General features: G+C 42.5%; 1 protein-coding gene across 1 annotated transcript in view; it reads right to left on the bottom strand.

Annotated features, from left to right (window-relative positions):
- The window catches only part of WNT3 (Wnt family member 3), a 51,566-nt gene extending 37,591 nt beyond the window's left edge, over window positions 1–13,975 (bottom strand). Inside the window, exon 1 of the mRNA XM_083808954.1 lies at window positions 13,745–13,975. Within this exon, the coding sequence (XP_083665080.1) occupies window positions 13,745–13,824 (80 nt within the window). The 5' untranslated portion in view covers window positions 13,825–13,975. The remainder of the gene's footprint in view (window positions 1–13,744) is intronic.
- Between the last annotated feature and the right edge of the window lie 2,496 nt (window positions 13,976–16,471).

Genomic DNA, 16,471 nt, shown 5'->3' with positions numbered 1-16,471 from the left:
CACAGTTTGGGGTGTGATCTAAGCTGTATGCTTGGGCTACTTCTTTTTGGAGAGTCCTTCACTGAGCCCTGAGACAGGAATTGAAGATAACAGGGGTGATTGTACTCTTATGAATGGCCTGAGGTTACCCCAAGAAGGATATGCCCTGACCTACGAGGAGACAGCAAGTTCTGTGGGCTCATCCAGTGCAGTACAGCTGGGACTAAGGCACCTTACTCTGTCACATCTGGATGAACTCAATCTTAAAGTGTTTTATGTCAGATGCAGCATGGGAAAGCCCAGCTGAATCTTTTGGAAGCCAGATCTACCATTAGTCCTTGTGGTTTGTTGTGATAAATGAAACCTCAGACACTCTCCTCCCAAGGAGAAGACAGCAGCACTCAGAGAAGAGGGGTGCTGTGTTCTAGAAAGATGCCCTAATATTGCAGAATATATTGAACCAGTTAACACACTGGGTCTACTTCAAAGGTCAAGCTACCAGTACCCTGTTTCCTTAGCAAGTTATCTTTGCTATGTAGGGCAACACCATGAGAAACAAGGCAGGTGTGAAAGATACCTTTGCCCAGGTATCTGAAGGTTCCAGCAGTCCTGTTTTTCTGGATTCAGGAAATCCTGGGATTTCCTGAGCTGAAGCTAATTTCTGGACTATCATGTTTAAGGGCTACCAGTGATGTGATTCTCAGTAATTTACTCTAAGTCATTTTTTACCCCATGATATATGTAGCCCTCACAGCACTTCCTGGGTACAAGTTCCACAATCTAACTACGCCCTCCTCCCTGAAGGTTTAAACCCAAGGGCTGATAATTTTTTTAGCAAACTTTGGTTCTTATATCCTGAGAAATAACCTTTTTTTCCTAGACACACAACTGTTGTCATTCAAGATCTGCAAGGCCTGTATTGTATTCACTCATAATTGTCTTCCCCCAAGCTAACAATCTAAGGTAAATATTGTCTCCTCATCTGAAGCAATTCAACCCTTTTGCTTGCTTGTTGCTGATGGCTTGTCTCTGTGATTTTCTCATTTCATAAACCATTTTTGGAAAATGCAATGATCAGACTGCAAACAGACCTCAGGATGCAATAATGGACTGAAATAATGACATGCTGATACTTTCTGTTTTGAGAAAAAATCCAGCAACAGCTCCTAACAGACCTGCTGTCAATTGAGGAACATGTTCATAGAAAGCTGAGCAAGGAACTGAGCATCAAGGTGCAAAGCTTGTAGATGGTTTACAGCTCTACACATCAATTATTGAGCACTGAACTAGCAATTGCAGAGAACTGTTCATTACATAATTGCATAACAATGGGCAAAATTTCCAAGATGGTTGTAATAGAAAGTTTAACCTATATCTGTGTTGTGCAGATTAGGGATCCCTATCCCAGTTTTCATTACTTCACAGTCATTGACAGTTAATCTGGTATTTTATCATCCACTGAGTGTCATCCATTCCTGTCTTCTGTGGTCACCTTTATGTTGGACCATCCTGAGTAATGTGTTACATTTGCAAACTTTGTCACATCACTGTTTACACCTTGCAATAATTTTATGGTCAGGAAACCAATGTGAAAGAATCAATCTGAAAAACGATATCTGTTCTTAAAAGTCTGATTCTTGCTGAGAAACTTCATCCAGAAATTTCTTCTTTTTAATCACTGGGGACCTGGCATTCTTTCTGGCCAATATCAGGTGTATTGTGCTTAACTGAGTTCAAAATACCCTGGGAAACTTGGTGGAAGATAGGAACTTCCTATTTTGTTATACAGTGCGTAATGTCAGGCAGAAATGGGCTGTTGACTTATTACTGAGAATCCTGAAGCCTGATATTACTCAAGAAATGGCTGAATGCATGCAGTAAGAGAGAAGCACAATTAGAACACAGGTAGGGTTGGACGCTAAAGACACAGAATCTGGAGGCCATAAGACAACAGATGCTGTACTGATCATTGTTAAGAATGTGTCCATAAGTCTCTGACCCAGGACATGTGGGTTAGACTAAATAAAAGTAATTATCGCAGTGCAGGTAAGTGCATTAGTACTAGTGGTATGGTGGAAGACACCACCATGGCAATGCCATGGTTCTGTAAACAACTGTGTTTAAAGGCAGCAAAGTTAAATGGAGCAATGTAATTTCTGAACATCTGGGAGGACTTGTTTGTGTCCTCCGGATGTGAAGGGTCGATTTTCAAGAACTTCAAGAACCAGAACTTCTAGTGTGTAGATTATAGCACTATCATCAACGTCTCTTCTTGTTGTCTAGTTATTCCTACTTTACCTTATAGTTCCTTAGTACAAGATGTCATGTATCTGATCAAAGGTTGAATAATGGCTGGCACCAAGGTATGAGATGACCATTCATGAACATACAGCAAAACATGGCCCCAGCAGACATTGGGAGAGACTCTTTCAGGTTTTTTGGTAGAACTTAAGTCATCAAAATTATGATCCTGAAGGTTTTTTTTGTAAGGTTTTATATCAGCTCTCAGACTCTGTCATCTTTTTCATTTAACCAACCAGAAGCAACAGGCCATATCCCACAAAAGCCACAAAGGAAATGTTAATTTCTGGGGATCGTATATTTAGGAGATTTATATGAAAAAAAAATCATCAAACTGATATCAAAAGTGAAGACATACAGGTAACCTTAACTCAGTATACTACATAATGACTTCACAAATATAAATCAGATGTATTTGATTAAAACCTACTAGAGGTGATCTGGTTGTTACCAAAGACAATGAGGTCATAGCACACACAATAAAATAATCAGTTGGATTTCAAAGATACAGTTGGAAATCTTTTGCAACAAAGATAACAAAAGAAACAACCAAACTATTGAAAGCATCAACAAGCAAGGGAAGCGCACATTAGGAAATCAAGAGAAAAACAGAGGTCAGTGCTAAGGGAATTGCACAGCTGAGGCGTGGGATATCTGAACTATTGACTGAAATCTGGACTGGAGGCTGAAACAATATCTCCTACAATAATGTAAATATTTGTGTGAGGTATGCAGGTAGGTCGGGACCCAGATGCATCGTACATGCAGATGATGGGAGTCATCTGAGGGACTTGCAGACATTTCAGCTGAGACCATTGTCCTGGTCTGCCACCATAGTCCAAGGAGGAAAACAAGCTCTCATCTCATTTTAGACCTCTGCAATTCAAAAACATGATATAAACGTGCCCTTGTCAGTAAGGCAGCTAAAAGGAAGCCACCTGTGCTGCAGATGTCTCCAGCAGCATGAGAGGGGTAAGAAGTGAGGAGTTCAGTGGCACCCTGGAGTTGTGAAACGCCCCCTGTGACAGTTTTCAAGGATCACTGCAAATTTGTTAAGTATTATTCTTCACAATTGCTGAAAGTATTTGCAAGAAAACCGGACGTTTACGAGACATAGAAATGGGATCAGAACAACAACAAAAAAAAATAAATCAAGAATTTATCAGCTAACACTAACCCCTTCTGTTTTAAACTTGAAGAATCTATTTGTTGAAAAGGAAGAGGAAGATCTCTGGTGTCTGAGCCAAAGCGATGCTACAGTGGCTCAGGAAAAGTATTTCTCTTTCAAAAATAAAAGGTCCAAGTACTGGGAAAGATGCCAGTTAAACATGATTACATTTGTAAGATTAATTAAAACCAGAAAGGTTCAGAGAACTGTGAAAAAGACAAATTAGCAAATCAGGAAACCTATCTTTAGAAAAGGAATTAGAAAGAGTTTCTCTCCTTTTCTATAGAAAATTTGCTTAGCAAATCATAGTTCTTTTACATTTTCAGAGATGGCAAAGCAACTGCACTAACAGTCCTGGAGAAGAACACTTTTGTTACAGGGTAAATATTCTGTTTTTCAAGCCTGTGCAGCTGAAGCCCTTTCAGCCAAGGATGGCTCACAGTTTTTTCTTTGGTGACAGTGGAGATAGATATGCATTATTATTATTATTAATAACAAATTTATCAACAAAAAAAGTTGTAAACTCATGTGCAGTCAGAGCACGTGTAGTGTTAAAGAGGCACATTAATCATAGCACAATTTTTCTTAGCCTTTGCCCCATGGTTGGTACTGGGATGTGATTTTCACCATGTTGCACTCTGGATGTAGCCTTTAGCCTGAAAATTCTGGGAAACAACCTTAAATAATATAGCCTGATACCCCCATATCAGAAGTGTTTCATTATATTCAGTATTACTCTAATATTAACCTCCAAACTTGAGTAATATTAAGCCACTTCCATTTGTAGATACAAAATGAATCTTAGGTCATCAAAAAATTAAATTGCATCTGCCAGCAGGAGGCTAAAATTAAATTTTGAGTAATTTAAGGGACATAAGCTATAACTGTGTGTATATGGGATATGTAAATTAAACATACAGCCAACTTCCTGACAAATACTTCCCATTTCAGATCCTTTAGGAAAATCACAGATAGATCCACTGAGTGATACTGGGAACTGATAATGAATGAGATTATGGACATGTGCAGCAGCTGATATACATCAGGTTTGTCTCATCCCAGCAATAGCCAGTGGAGAATAGGTATTTAGATTGCATAAATTGAGTGTCTCTGTCCATAGACAGAAAGCAGTAAGATGATTTCATCCTTTCCAAGATCAGATCTAAAGTAGGTTAATTTGAGGTCTACTTTATAGAGAGGCAGCATCTTTCCAACAGCAGCAAATTGTGCCTTGATGATTTGCATAGAGTAGGATCCTATCTTTGTGGAAGATAATTCCCATTGCACTTTTGCCACAGATAAGTATTTTCACAAGTGACTTATAACTCTTCAGAGCTATGCCACATTGGGCACAGTTTCCATTGCAAGCTCCATTTAGAGTCATTGCTTTTAGGAAACTGAGAGTAAGAGTGTGATTATAGAATCAATGCCAGCCTACAAGAGTCTTATTTCCCAAGTTTGACTGTATGTACAGAGACATGATGGTATCCATATGGACATAAATAAAATCAGCTCAGAATGCATCTTCAAAAGCCTTCAGTATGAGTTTCATAATGTAAAAATGATAGCAGCAGTATGAAAGTGTTTCTTGGATGCACAAGAAAAGGCCTTGACTTTCATCAAACACTTTGCTGCCTGGCTGAACTCTGAACACAGAATTCTTTCTATTTTAATTCTCAGAAGTGTGCACTGACACCCTGTCAGATACGAAAACCAGCCAAACATTTGAAGACAGCAACTTGTATGAAGACAGCAACTACCAGCTGCCAGCATCCTACCAGACTACCCTGGGATGCTTCATGAAGGCCTAGCAAAAATTTCAAAACATCCTCAGGTTGAGTCAAATTGCTATAAACTCTACCTTGGTTGTGCAAATCAGATCTATGATGCTAAGGGAGTTAGCAGCTGGACACAAATACCACTGCTAACCCAACTGACCGGAATTTATGTATATTAATTATGCGCTGATTAAGGCAGCTTCATTCTCACGATGCAAAAGGAGTACTGCACTCTTGTTCACATTGAGATTTCTGCTGGCAAATCGACTAACAACTTCTGCCTAAACATTAGATGAGGTGCATTTCTAGATGACTGGCCTGTCTGCTGGTGATCTCTAGAAATTGAGATATGTAGCACACATCAGATGAAGACATTTTTCAGTTGAATAAATTTTCCAGTTGAATACACAACAGAGATAATGGAAAGTGTTGTGCATTATTTCTACTTATTTTCATTACACATGGCAGTTCTTCATTCTTTAATATTTTATATTTAAGGTTTTCTTTGAAGTTCGTCTTAAGTTACTGCTTGGACCTTCTGCTGCCTTTTCCTACAAAATCCAAACACTGGTTTAAGTCAAACTGTTTGACTTGGCAGTGGAAGGGCCCAGCGAGCATCACTGAGACCCTATCACCAGTGTCAGATGGGAGATGGCTTTCTACCTGCTGGTTAGTGTCCCTGCTTTGTGGGTAGTGCTCAATGGACCTACATGACAGCAGTGGAAATCAAGCACCCTCAGAGCAATACCTGAATTATGAAAGCGTAATGTAAAAGTCAGAAGTGATTGAGTGACCTTAGAGTCAGATCCTTTGAGGGCTCTGTGTATTGTGCCTGCAGGAAGAAAGAAAGGGCTGAAGGCATTCTTGCATCTCTCCTGGTCTCACAGAGCCAGTAAAACAGTGACTGCAGTGCAGCAGCTTGAGATCTACGGGCCCAGAATCGAAGTAGTGAGAAAACATTAGCTAAAGACCTGTAATGACTCATACCTGGGCACAGAAGGTGTGTAGTGCATAGCGGGGGTGGCATGAGTGGCCATCAGGTTTCTCCTTGACACAGGTGTTGGGCTGTATGTTGCCATTGAAAGCCTTGAGCTGTAACATGGCTGAGAGTTTGCTTAATTGTGTCCAGGATCCCAGTGAAACCCCTCCCACCCACCACCATTAGACATACAGTGGGGACTCCATATTACAAGAACTAACACTGCATCTTTTGTAGCACTGCTCTTATCCCTGGCAAAGGGTGTATCATAGACTGAGAAATGATGGTTAGAAGAATCCCTGGAGGTCTCTAGTCATAGAATCATATAATCATAGATTGGTATGGATTGGAAGGGACCTTATATATCATCTAATTCCAACCCCTGCCGTGGGCAGGGACACCTTTCACTAGACCAGGTTTCTCAAAGCCCCATCCAACCTGGCCTTAAACACTTCCGGGGATGGGACATAAACAATTTCTCTGGGCAACCTGTTCCAGTGTCTCACCACCCTCATAGTAAATAATTTTTTGTTACATCTAATCTAAACCTACTCTCTTTTAGTTTAAAGCACCTGCTTTTAATCCAAGCATCTGCTCAGAGCAGGACCCTCCCCAGCACCAGCTCAGAGTGGTGGGGGCTTCCTGCAGCCAGGTTCTGCAAATGTCCAAGGATGGAGCCTCCTCACCTCCATGGTCAGCCAGCTCAGGGCTGCACCACCCTTCCGAGCAAGGAGGGTCTCCTCATGCCCAGCAATTGTCCCTTGCTATATTATCTGGCACTAGGGGGAAAAGACTGTCTCCATCATGTTTGTTACAGCCCTTCAAGAAACGATAGGCTGCTACTGAACAGCCCTCAGTATCCTCTTGGCCACAGTAAATGAGCCCATATCCCACCATCTTCCCTGGTGAGCCATGTGCCCTAGATCCTCATCATCCTGGAAGCATCCACTGATCAATCTTTAGTTTCTCTACATGCCTCTTGAACTGGGCGGCCAATTCTCTACACAGCATTACAGGTGCAGGCCCCTCAGGTGTCAGGCAGAGGCTAACAACTCCCCTCCACCTGCTGGCCACACTCTTCCTCCCAAAGTAGCTCATCACAGTTCATTTTGCTTGGGATAAGCAAAACTGTGAGTTCACCTTCCTGCTGGTGACTGCTGGTCTTTTTCAGCACTCCTCTTACTCATTTGGTTCCCTGCCTGCATGCATACAACTGTGTTGGAGAGGTGTGACATGTCTACCTGACCACATCAAGGTGAGTGGTCACATCAAGGTGAGAGCTGAGAAGGCAAGACAAGAACGTAGAATGGCTGCCATGTGAATTTGCAGCTTGGTGGCTGCCGGCATCTACAGCACCCCACAGGCAGCCCTGAGCTACCAGTACCAAGGAGCCAGAATTCACCCCTGAATTTCCAGTGCTTTTGCAGAGGTTCTCTTAGACAGTTGCTTAACTTTGTCATGTACTGCTTTTAATGAACGATTCAAATGAAAAGTAATCAGCTTGCAATTAAACTGCTTCTTAAATGTTATTTGTGACCATTTAAATTTACTTCTATATTTAGTTACAAGAATGTTAAGAGATCCCTGACTTAAGGGCAGAGACACTCTTTTAAGTCAATATATGTGAGTCAGAGCATTTCTCCATGTGTTGGAGCTATCTGGCTCCAAGCTCGTGTTGGCCCTGCAGGACAGAGTGGATCCCTGGGGCTGGGACACTCCAGGTGAATGGCTAGTTTTCAAGAGAATGAGACTTCTTGATGTTTAGGGAAATGCATACCTTTCTTATTGCTCCTTACTATTGTGTTCTAGTAGCATTTTGAAGCTGTTACTGTACTCAGGACTCCAGTGCACTGCACTCTATAATACAGGTGAGACAGAAAACTGACAAGAGATGCTGACCATGATAAAACTCTGCAAAGACTTGGAAAGTGTTGAAGTTCGCAAGGCTGTATATCCTCAGAATCTCTCCTCTGGCAACGTTTGGGATTGCCCAAGTGTGCTGGCAGTACAGCACAGCTGGTAAGCCTGAATTTCTGCTTAAGTGTTTGGACAAAACTCAGATATATTGTCTGATTTTTGGGTGGTCCTGCGCAGACCCAGGAGTTGGACTAGTTGGACTTGATGGTCCTTGCAGATACCTTTGAACTCAGGATATTCTATGATTCTATGATTCTATGATCCTGGAAAAATCTCACTATGTATCATGGACTAACCATGCTGTTTGTCTGGGTGGTGATACGGATACCTCTGGGTCATGTCTGTTTGCAAAAAAATGCTGAGGAAAACCTTTAAAACCATAAGATCTTTGTCACTTGTGTCCACTTAGTTATTTACAGCTGTTTTCATGAGCAGCCACGCATCACCCCAGCATCTCTCCTATTATCTCTGGCCTCACTGCAGTCCTGGGGTAGCTTCACCTACAGCTCTGGCAGTCAAGCTTTGACACACCTAGGGGAAGCAGTCTGCGGTGTTACACACCAGCTGCCTGCCTCTCCCTGCTGGGGAGTGTTAACACAGCAGAAGGTGGCACATGGTTATGCCTCAACTCTTCCAGTTCTGAGCTTTGTGTGCTTGTGTAAGCTGCTGGTGGAGGGACTTTGGCTTCAGGTGCCAGAACAGGAGTGGGAGCAGCACTGCTGGGCTTGCAGGATAAATGCGGTTAGCTCTGTCACTGACACTTTCCATTATTACCTTAGTCATTTTCCCTCAGAACTGGATGCATTTTAAGCCATGGGAAGATTATATGTGGGGGTCTTCTATTTCCTTTGTAGTACTGCAGCAGCTGGATTTGCATCAGGAAATCCACTCTTGTAGTGGATTCTGCAATGCAATTTTAAGTATTCCTTTTGAACAAAGCTTTAAGGGCCGCATGCATATAACCCACAGGCTACAGGATATAAATGTTTGAACCTTCAGAGACTGTCAAGAGAATGAAGTCTCCCGTTCATTCCACAAAGGTAAGACACTGAAAGCTAAAGAAGACAAGCTACATGTCACCTCAAACTGCATCTACATGCAAATGCTTTTCACATATGTCTTTTTCCTAATGAGGAGCTACTGTGGGACTGGTGAGAACATGATTTGAAGTTTCTGTCTGCCTCTTTCTAGGGACCCAAGGCCACTGGAATCCTCAGAGAGCTGCCAAAGCCTCCAGACTCTCTTGGAAACATGTCTAAGGGATGGAAACAAAATTTAATAACATATCATGGACAAAGTGATTCTGCCAATTGCCAAATCATCTACTTAGAGGCAAAAAAATACTGGATGGGAATATGTAGGTATATGTAGGTGAGAGCCACAGCTATGGGCAGTGACCTACTGATTTTGTGTCCTCAGGAGCCCTGAGAGGACTGGGGCTGATTTCTTTACCTCCTGTTTTCACCACTGGCTCCAAATCTGGCTCCTTTCCCCAGGCTAGTCACATGCCGAATGTTTTGAGAATTCTTGCCCCATTCAAAGGTGAATGATGCTGATGGAAGAGGAGAGCATTTGGTGTTTTTTTCTCAGTTCATGGGTGGAGTTGTCTCCCTGATTGTCTTCTTCAGCCCCTGCACACATATTAGCATTCTGGCAGCACTTTCTGGCTGTTTCCTGGGCCTCAACATCTCTGTCAGACCGCACTGACACAGCTCCGGGCAGGGGACATATTTTCCCCTTCATCTAAATTTTTCAGGGCATTACCAGAAAGCTCCTGGTACAGCTGTCATTCTGTCTATGTGCTTCATTGACAAGTCTGTCATACCTTGATCCTCCCCATCTCACACACATGCTGTTATCCCTGCTGTTAGAAGAGCATTTGGGATTAAAAAACTGACTGCAGGTGTGATTGGTGTCACCATCTTCCCTTCAGCTGGCGCCTAAGCGGTCTGTTGGCGTGACCCAAGGCTGCTGGCTGCGGAGCTCATGTGCCAGCCCTGGCCTCGCTGCTCACTTTTCTTCCATCTGTGCCATCTCTGCATGGCCAGGAAGAACAGCAGTCCTGGCTCTCCATGGCCTCACCACATCTCTCCATCTTTGTCTCCCTTATAGCAGCAGTAACCCAGACAGCGTAAGCATTGGACACATATCTGAGGAAGCTTTTACTGGCTTCAGTTCCTCATGTCAGCATTCTCAAAGGTAGCACATAGACAACCTTTTCCCATCTGTGCCCCATTTGTTCCTTTTCACTGCTGTAGTAGGGTGAAGGCATGTGAAAAGTTGGCCCTATGGCAAAATAGCAGCCCCTGCTCACTGAAAACTACTTCTACAGTCTGTGCTACCCCTGGATCTTGCTCAGGCATAGTTAGGAAGAATTCTAGTTGTTAAGGGACAGGATGATGTCAGGGAATTGCTAGCAACTGAACACCATGGGCTGCGAACCCCAGGCCCTGTCCCTGTTGGCTTTACAGCCCAGCAGTTCCAACATCCCGCTGCCACCAGCAGGTCTGGGCACTGCAGACCTGTGCATGCACCGCAAAGTCATTTCATTCGCATAACACCTTTTCAGACTTCATCCACACGCTCCCCATGCCAAGTCTCTCTGCCTGGCGGGTAACATTTCACCACTGAGGCCGGGGGCAGGATCCACTCTCCGACATGATGGCATGCGAGCTGAAAGGTTGCTGTTGAACTGTGCACTCTCTAGATAATATGACCAGAGGGGAAGGATCCTTTCCTGAGCACTCAGTGAAAATAAAACTCCCTACAAATCCTCTGCAGATTCATCTTTTTGCTTTTACCCCTTCTACCGCACTGTCACTGCCCTCCTGCTTGCCTGCATTGTCTGACTGCACTGTGGAGCAGTGGGATTATTACAGCCAGCCCTGAGCCCGTTTAGGAGGTGCCGCGACCCTGTTCTTATTGCACTTCTTCTCCTTTAGCATGTTCAGACACTTCCTCCTCACTACAGGAATATTTTTTTCCCCATTTATGCCCCAAAGCAGAAATTATCCATTTTGATTTTGCTGCAGAAATATTTCCCATAGAGGAGAAATATACCCAGAAACGTTGCCCCAGCATGACCGGGCACTGTCAGCAGTTTCGGGGTCCTGCAAGCAGCACAGCATTCCTGAACATCTCGGATTAAACAGAAATGGATTTATACAAGGATAAGAAAGCACTAATGATGTCCTGTCCAGCCTGGCTTGGACAGCTGTGGGAACCCAGTGCAGGGGACTGGGCTGATCTGTGCCCCATCTTTGCTTCCCTCCCCGTGTCTTGGGGCATGTTGAACCCCGCAAATGGTATTCATCCCCCAAAGGCTGCTCTATGCCTGCCTAAAGATCAGTGGATTGGGAAGACAACCTGAAAAGCACGTGTTTTTTAAGACTATATATCACATTATGCTAGAGCACACAGTACATAAAAACTCGTCTCCGCAGGGCAGATATTTAAACCTTTGGTGGGACCGAAAGAGACTTTTAATTTTGCATGCTGTAAGAAGCATTGTCTCTGCCTGAGCAATGAGGAAACCATGGCCCACAGTATTTCTGTCCTGCTCCTTCAGCCTTCAAGAAGCCTTGAAAACCCTTTGCCATTTCTGATAGCCTCTCCCTTGCCCTTCAGCCCTATATGGGGCATCTCACCACACCATTTTAGTGCGGTAAAAATGCTTCGGCACTTTGGATATTGCCAGAATTGCCCCAGATATGCCAGATGCAGATTTATTGTACAAAATTCTGTGGGTAGCTTGTTTGACTCCTGCTTTTCCCATGGACACTGCTTGCCATGCCCTCGGTATTTCCATCCATGACCAGCAATCTTACATGTCCTCTGTATTGTTCATTTTGGGTGAACTTCAGGGGTTTGGGGGAAGGCACATGGTACAGACACCTGTCTGCAGTGTCTTCTCCTGAAAACAGGGAAGGGCATTTTGGTGATGGGGACATTTTCACTTCACAGGGAAAATCAGACCTTTTTGTCAAAGAGATTTGGGTTCCTCTCTCTGAGAGTCAAATTCCTCCCAATTCAGGTGTTAAATCCTAATTTATATCTGAGCCTGAGGCAGGTCAGGAACCAGTAAAACCCTGGAGGGCTGATGCCAGTGCCAGGAACCATTGCCCCATGCTGTTTCCAGTGGCAGGTTGTTGCCTTTAGATCCAGCCACGCAATTTTGACCCATGCTACAACCCACCGCGCACCCCCACTCAGACACGCTGGTCCCCAGATTAAGGAGAAAAGAGATACCGGGAATCAAAGTGATGTGGTCTTTATTTCAGTAGGCTCCCCTGCCCCAGCCTTAGGCCTTGAAGTTAAGCAGCTACGCTCAGGGCGAGGAAATCATTTAATTCTTTGGGAAAACATGCTGTGATTTAGCCATTTCATGAACCTGCATAGCTTTTAAACGCTTCCTGAGCGAAGACTTCTCATTGTATGCTTAGTCTTTCTCTTCTGGAACTGCACATTTTCATTCTCAAAGTCCACAGTAATAAGCAGATTATTTTAAAAATCAGCTTTCCATTCACATTTCTAAATATTCCCAGACATGGCAGTCCATTTCCAAGTTCACTCCCGCCTACTTCTTGCCATCTCCATGTTGGCACTGAAAGGATCTAATTCAGTAATAAAAAAAAAAGACTTTTCTGGAAAGGCAAAAATAACCGAAGAATCTCAGTAGTGCGAATTCCAACATCTCCCTCTTCGCCCTACGGATCTTTAGGCTTAAAGCCCCTACCTGCCATACACAAAACTTAATGAGATATATTCCAATGAGAAATCCTACATGATAAAGACAGAAATTATCTGAAATACTCTGTTATGCAACTTGCTGTCTGCTGTGTTTAAATGACCTCAAATGTTGTATTCCCTATTTCTTTCGTTTTAAACTGCTCCCAATTACCTTTTGTTAATATATTTATTTATATTGTTATATTTATTTTTAAAATAAGTAACTCAGATTATTTAACAGCCGCATTATAAGATATAACCAATTGTTTTATTATTGTTATTTTTATTGTTAGTGCAAGAAAATAAGTGACATTTCCATAATTAGAAAGAACAAAACCCATCTTTGAGGAATTTTGCTAATGAATATTTTCTCAGGTGCCATTTGTGTTCTCAGCTTATTTGCTGGACTAAATTCACATAACAGAATACAACAAAAGAAGAGAAAGAAGTCCAAAAACTGCAGCAGCCGAAAAGAAAATAGAATTATTTTTTTTTTTAAAACATCGATCACAGTTTAATGGAAAAGAGGAAAACACCTGCTAAACAGTCATGCAACAGACAAAATTTATATTGCACAAGAAAATAAAAACACATCCCTTAACATCTAAAACAAATGCCTATTTCTACAGTGACGAAAATGGAGAAATTAAGAGTGGTGGGGAAGACTCCATTTGAGCAAAAGGAAACGTAGACATTACCCTTTAAAAATAATCCCCAAACTTTTCATTAATTACCAGTCAAATCTGAAGAAATTATGCTTAGAATCAAACATGCAATCATGGCCAGCTCAGCAGTGTTAAGGTTGAAAAGGAAGAAACACACAGATCCCATAGCTAATAATTAATTAATTCATTAATCAATCATAGAAAGAGGGAAGGAGGGAAGAAATCTTACCACCAAATTGGGTAACCGGCTAAGACCTTTGTGCCACTGAAGAGAAAAGATAAAATTAATCCAAGCAGGTGGTAATCCATTAGTCCAGGCTGGTGCAAGGGGAAAATCTCAGCGAAGTTTTCAGAAAAACATTAAGTGCGAAAATGAAGAACAGCCCCCCTTCCAGGAAAAAAAAAAAAGAAAAAGAAAAAAAGAAAAAAAAAGAGTTAAACAAAGTCCCTTGAAGTGCGGATGACTTTCTGGCTTGTCAGAAACACACCTCTCCAAGCCTTTTCCCTGTAGATCATCCAAAAGCGTCTATTAAAAAGTGCAGGGCTTGGGGATGTCAGCAGGCAGCCAATCAGACCGCATGGCCCAAGGTAAGGGATGAGTCTCAGCTCAGGGCTGTCAATCATGTTCTCCTCCCCCTCCACCCCACAACTTTGTTCCTAGCCCTCGCTTCCACAGACAAACCATCTTCGCAAGAGACCTTACTGAGGCAGTGAGATTGTTGGTGGGTGTTTTCCTTTTTTTATTTTTTTTAATATATTTTTTTAAGTTCATTTAGCAACTCAGGATGCACAGACTCTGCTTCTGGCTTGGCATGCCAAGACTTTGCAAGGTAAGGATGAAGGGTGATTGTGATTGCGCTTAATTTCACGGTGGGGGTGAGATAGGCAACTTATTCTTTAGATGGAGAGGGATGTGAACATTAACCCTTGCAGGAGCACCAAAAAAGCAAAATAACCCTCTGATGGCATGTCAATGTGTTGATCTGAGTAGCATGGACAAAACTGGTTGTAAACTTTAAATGAAATCTGCATTGCCCAGGTTTTTCAAAGTGTGTGGGTGGGATGGATGGAGGAGGGAGGCAGTGGCAGCCCAGATTTCTTTTGAGAAAAAAATGCCATGTCATGGTGAGAGCGGAGGAGACAGAAGGGAAGATGTCCCATTATTCAGTTTCTTGTGAAGTGCATCCCTGGATGCAGAAAGATGAAAATATTAACCATAAAAAATACATGCATGCGATAAAAGTAAAAATAAATAAAAAATAACCACAAGCAATGTCAGTTCTTTAAAGATGTTGCATGTTGTAAATAGATTCAGCAAAGATTTTCGTTGAACAACCTTGTTATTATGTAGGGAGGCTGTTTTTACAGGAGCTATTGTTTCAGGGTAGCAGATCTAGGGCTTAACTCAACAGAAACAAGGGAGAAGTCAAAAAAAGGTGTTTTTGCTCACCAAGCATCCTCAGCAGGCATATTGCAGGCAATGAAGCTGCCCAGTTTATAACCACATGGAGATTAGCTGCTTTAGGAGTCTCTGCAAATCAGTTTTGTGCAGAGCAATGGCTGTAACAGAGGTCCAAGATCTTGGGCAGCCCAACGCATCTCATGGTTTTGAATGTTATAGAGCTTCTCCTGCTATTAAGACTCTGAGTGCAAATGCATTCTTTGTTGCTATTTGATTACTGGGATGCACCTGCCTCATCCTACCGTGTTTCTTGATTCCCACTTAGAGATTTTAGTATATTTGGACACCGAGGTAGTGCCAAGCTGTTCTCCTAAGTGGTAATCAGTTTCTTGACCATCATTCATACAAGAAAGGATAGCTGTCTTCACTCTGCTCACCTCTTTGTCAGTCCCTGCATCTGCAGGGACTATCAGGCCAAGCTTCTCCAGGCTCAGTACAATAGCTTTACCAGCCATCTCTGACCACCTATATATATAGATGTCAAACTAGGCTCGCTCCTCTTGTGAAATTTCAAATCCCAAATGATTTATTAGGTGTAGTCTGTCCTGGAAAATCTCTTACCTGACACCCAGCTCTGTTTTATTGAATGCAATCACTTGTATTTAATTAAACAATGATTTTCAAACAGGCATTTGGAAATAGACAGATTTAATCTACTGTCCACGTTTTTAGATCTGAAGCATTGGCCCTGGCATGGGCCTGACCTGGCCTACTAGTACTGTCCTGAACAAATTTTTGTCACAGCTTTGGGGATCGGGAACTTTTCCCAGCAGATACTTAAGATGTAGCCCACATTTTCTGGGCTTCAAGTGAGTTCAGCGTGATGGGTGAAGGTGGTCCTGTGTCCCTGTCCCTCTGGTCCCAGTGCCAGAGAACCATCACAGACACTTCTAATTTACTATAACTGATACAGCCATGGAGTAGGTGAATTACCACTAACGAGCCTATAAAGATTTATCTGACAACAACAGACCTCAAAATTGCAGCACAAATTTGCCCCTCTATTGGTGAATGTTTTGGAGCTCCACAAACAGAATAATGATTGAAAGTACTGAATAAAAGCACTTCAGTCATTAAAATGTCAAATTGGTGAAGAGGTGGAAAAAGGAGAGACTGAAGTGATATCTCAGAGATATCTCAGGTGATATTACAGGTAATTGGCATCCCATGGGGGAAAAAATCCCAAATACTGCAGGCATGCAACTGGAGAAATCTTTTGAAATCTGAATGGAGTGACTGGTTGGAGCATGTGTGGACACTTGGCCAGACAACAGAGAAAGAGGATTTCCCTACCAACGAGGTCTTGGTGGCTGGGAAACTTCTGTCCATCAGACACTGGGGAAAAAGAAAAAGGGTTCTTTATTCAGTTCCTGACACTACAGTTTATAAATCAAGCAAATAACAAACCATGAAGTGATTCTTCTGCAGACAACCAAGCGTAGGAAGTGATTTGTGACCCCAAACCTGGAGACTTTATTTGCTGTTTACTCAGAA

Source organism: Anser anser (assembly GCF_964211835.1).
Source record: "Anser anser genome assembly, chromosome: 23".
NCBI classification, from domain to species: Eukaryota; Metazoa; Chordata; class Aves; order Anseriformes; family Anatidae; genus Anser; species Anser anser.
This window is presented reverse-complemented; position numbering and strand designations above follow the sequence as displayed.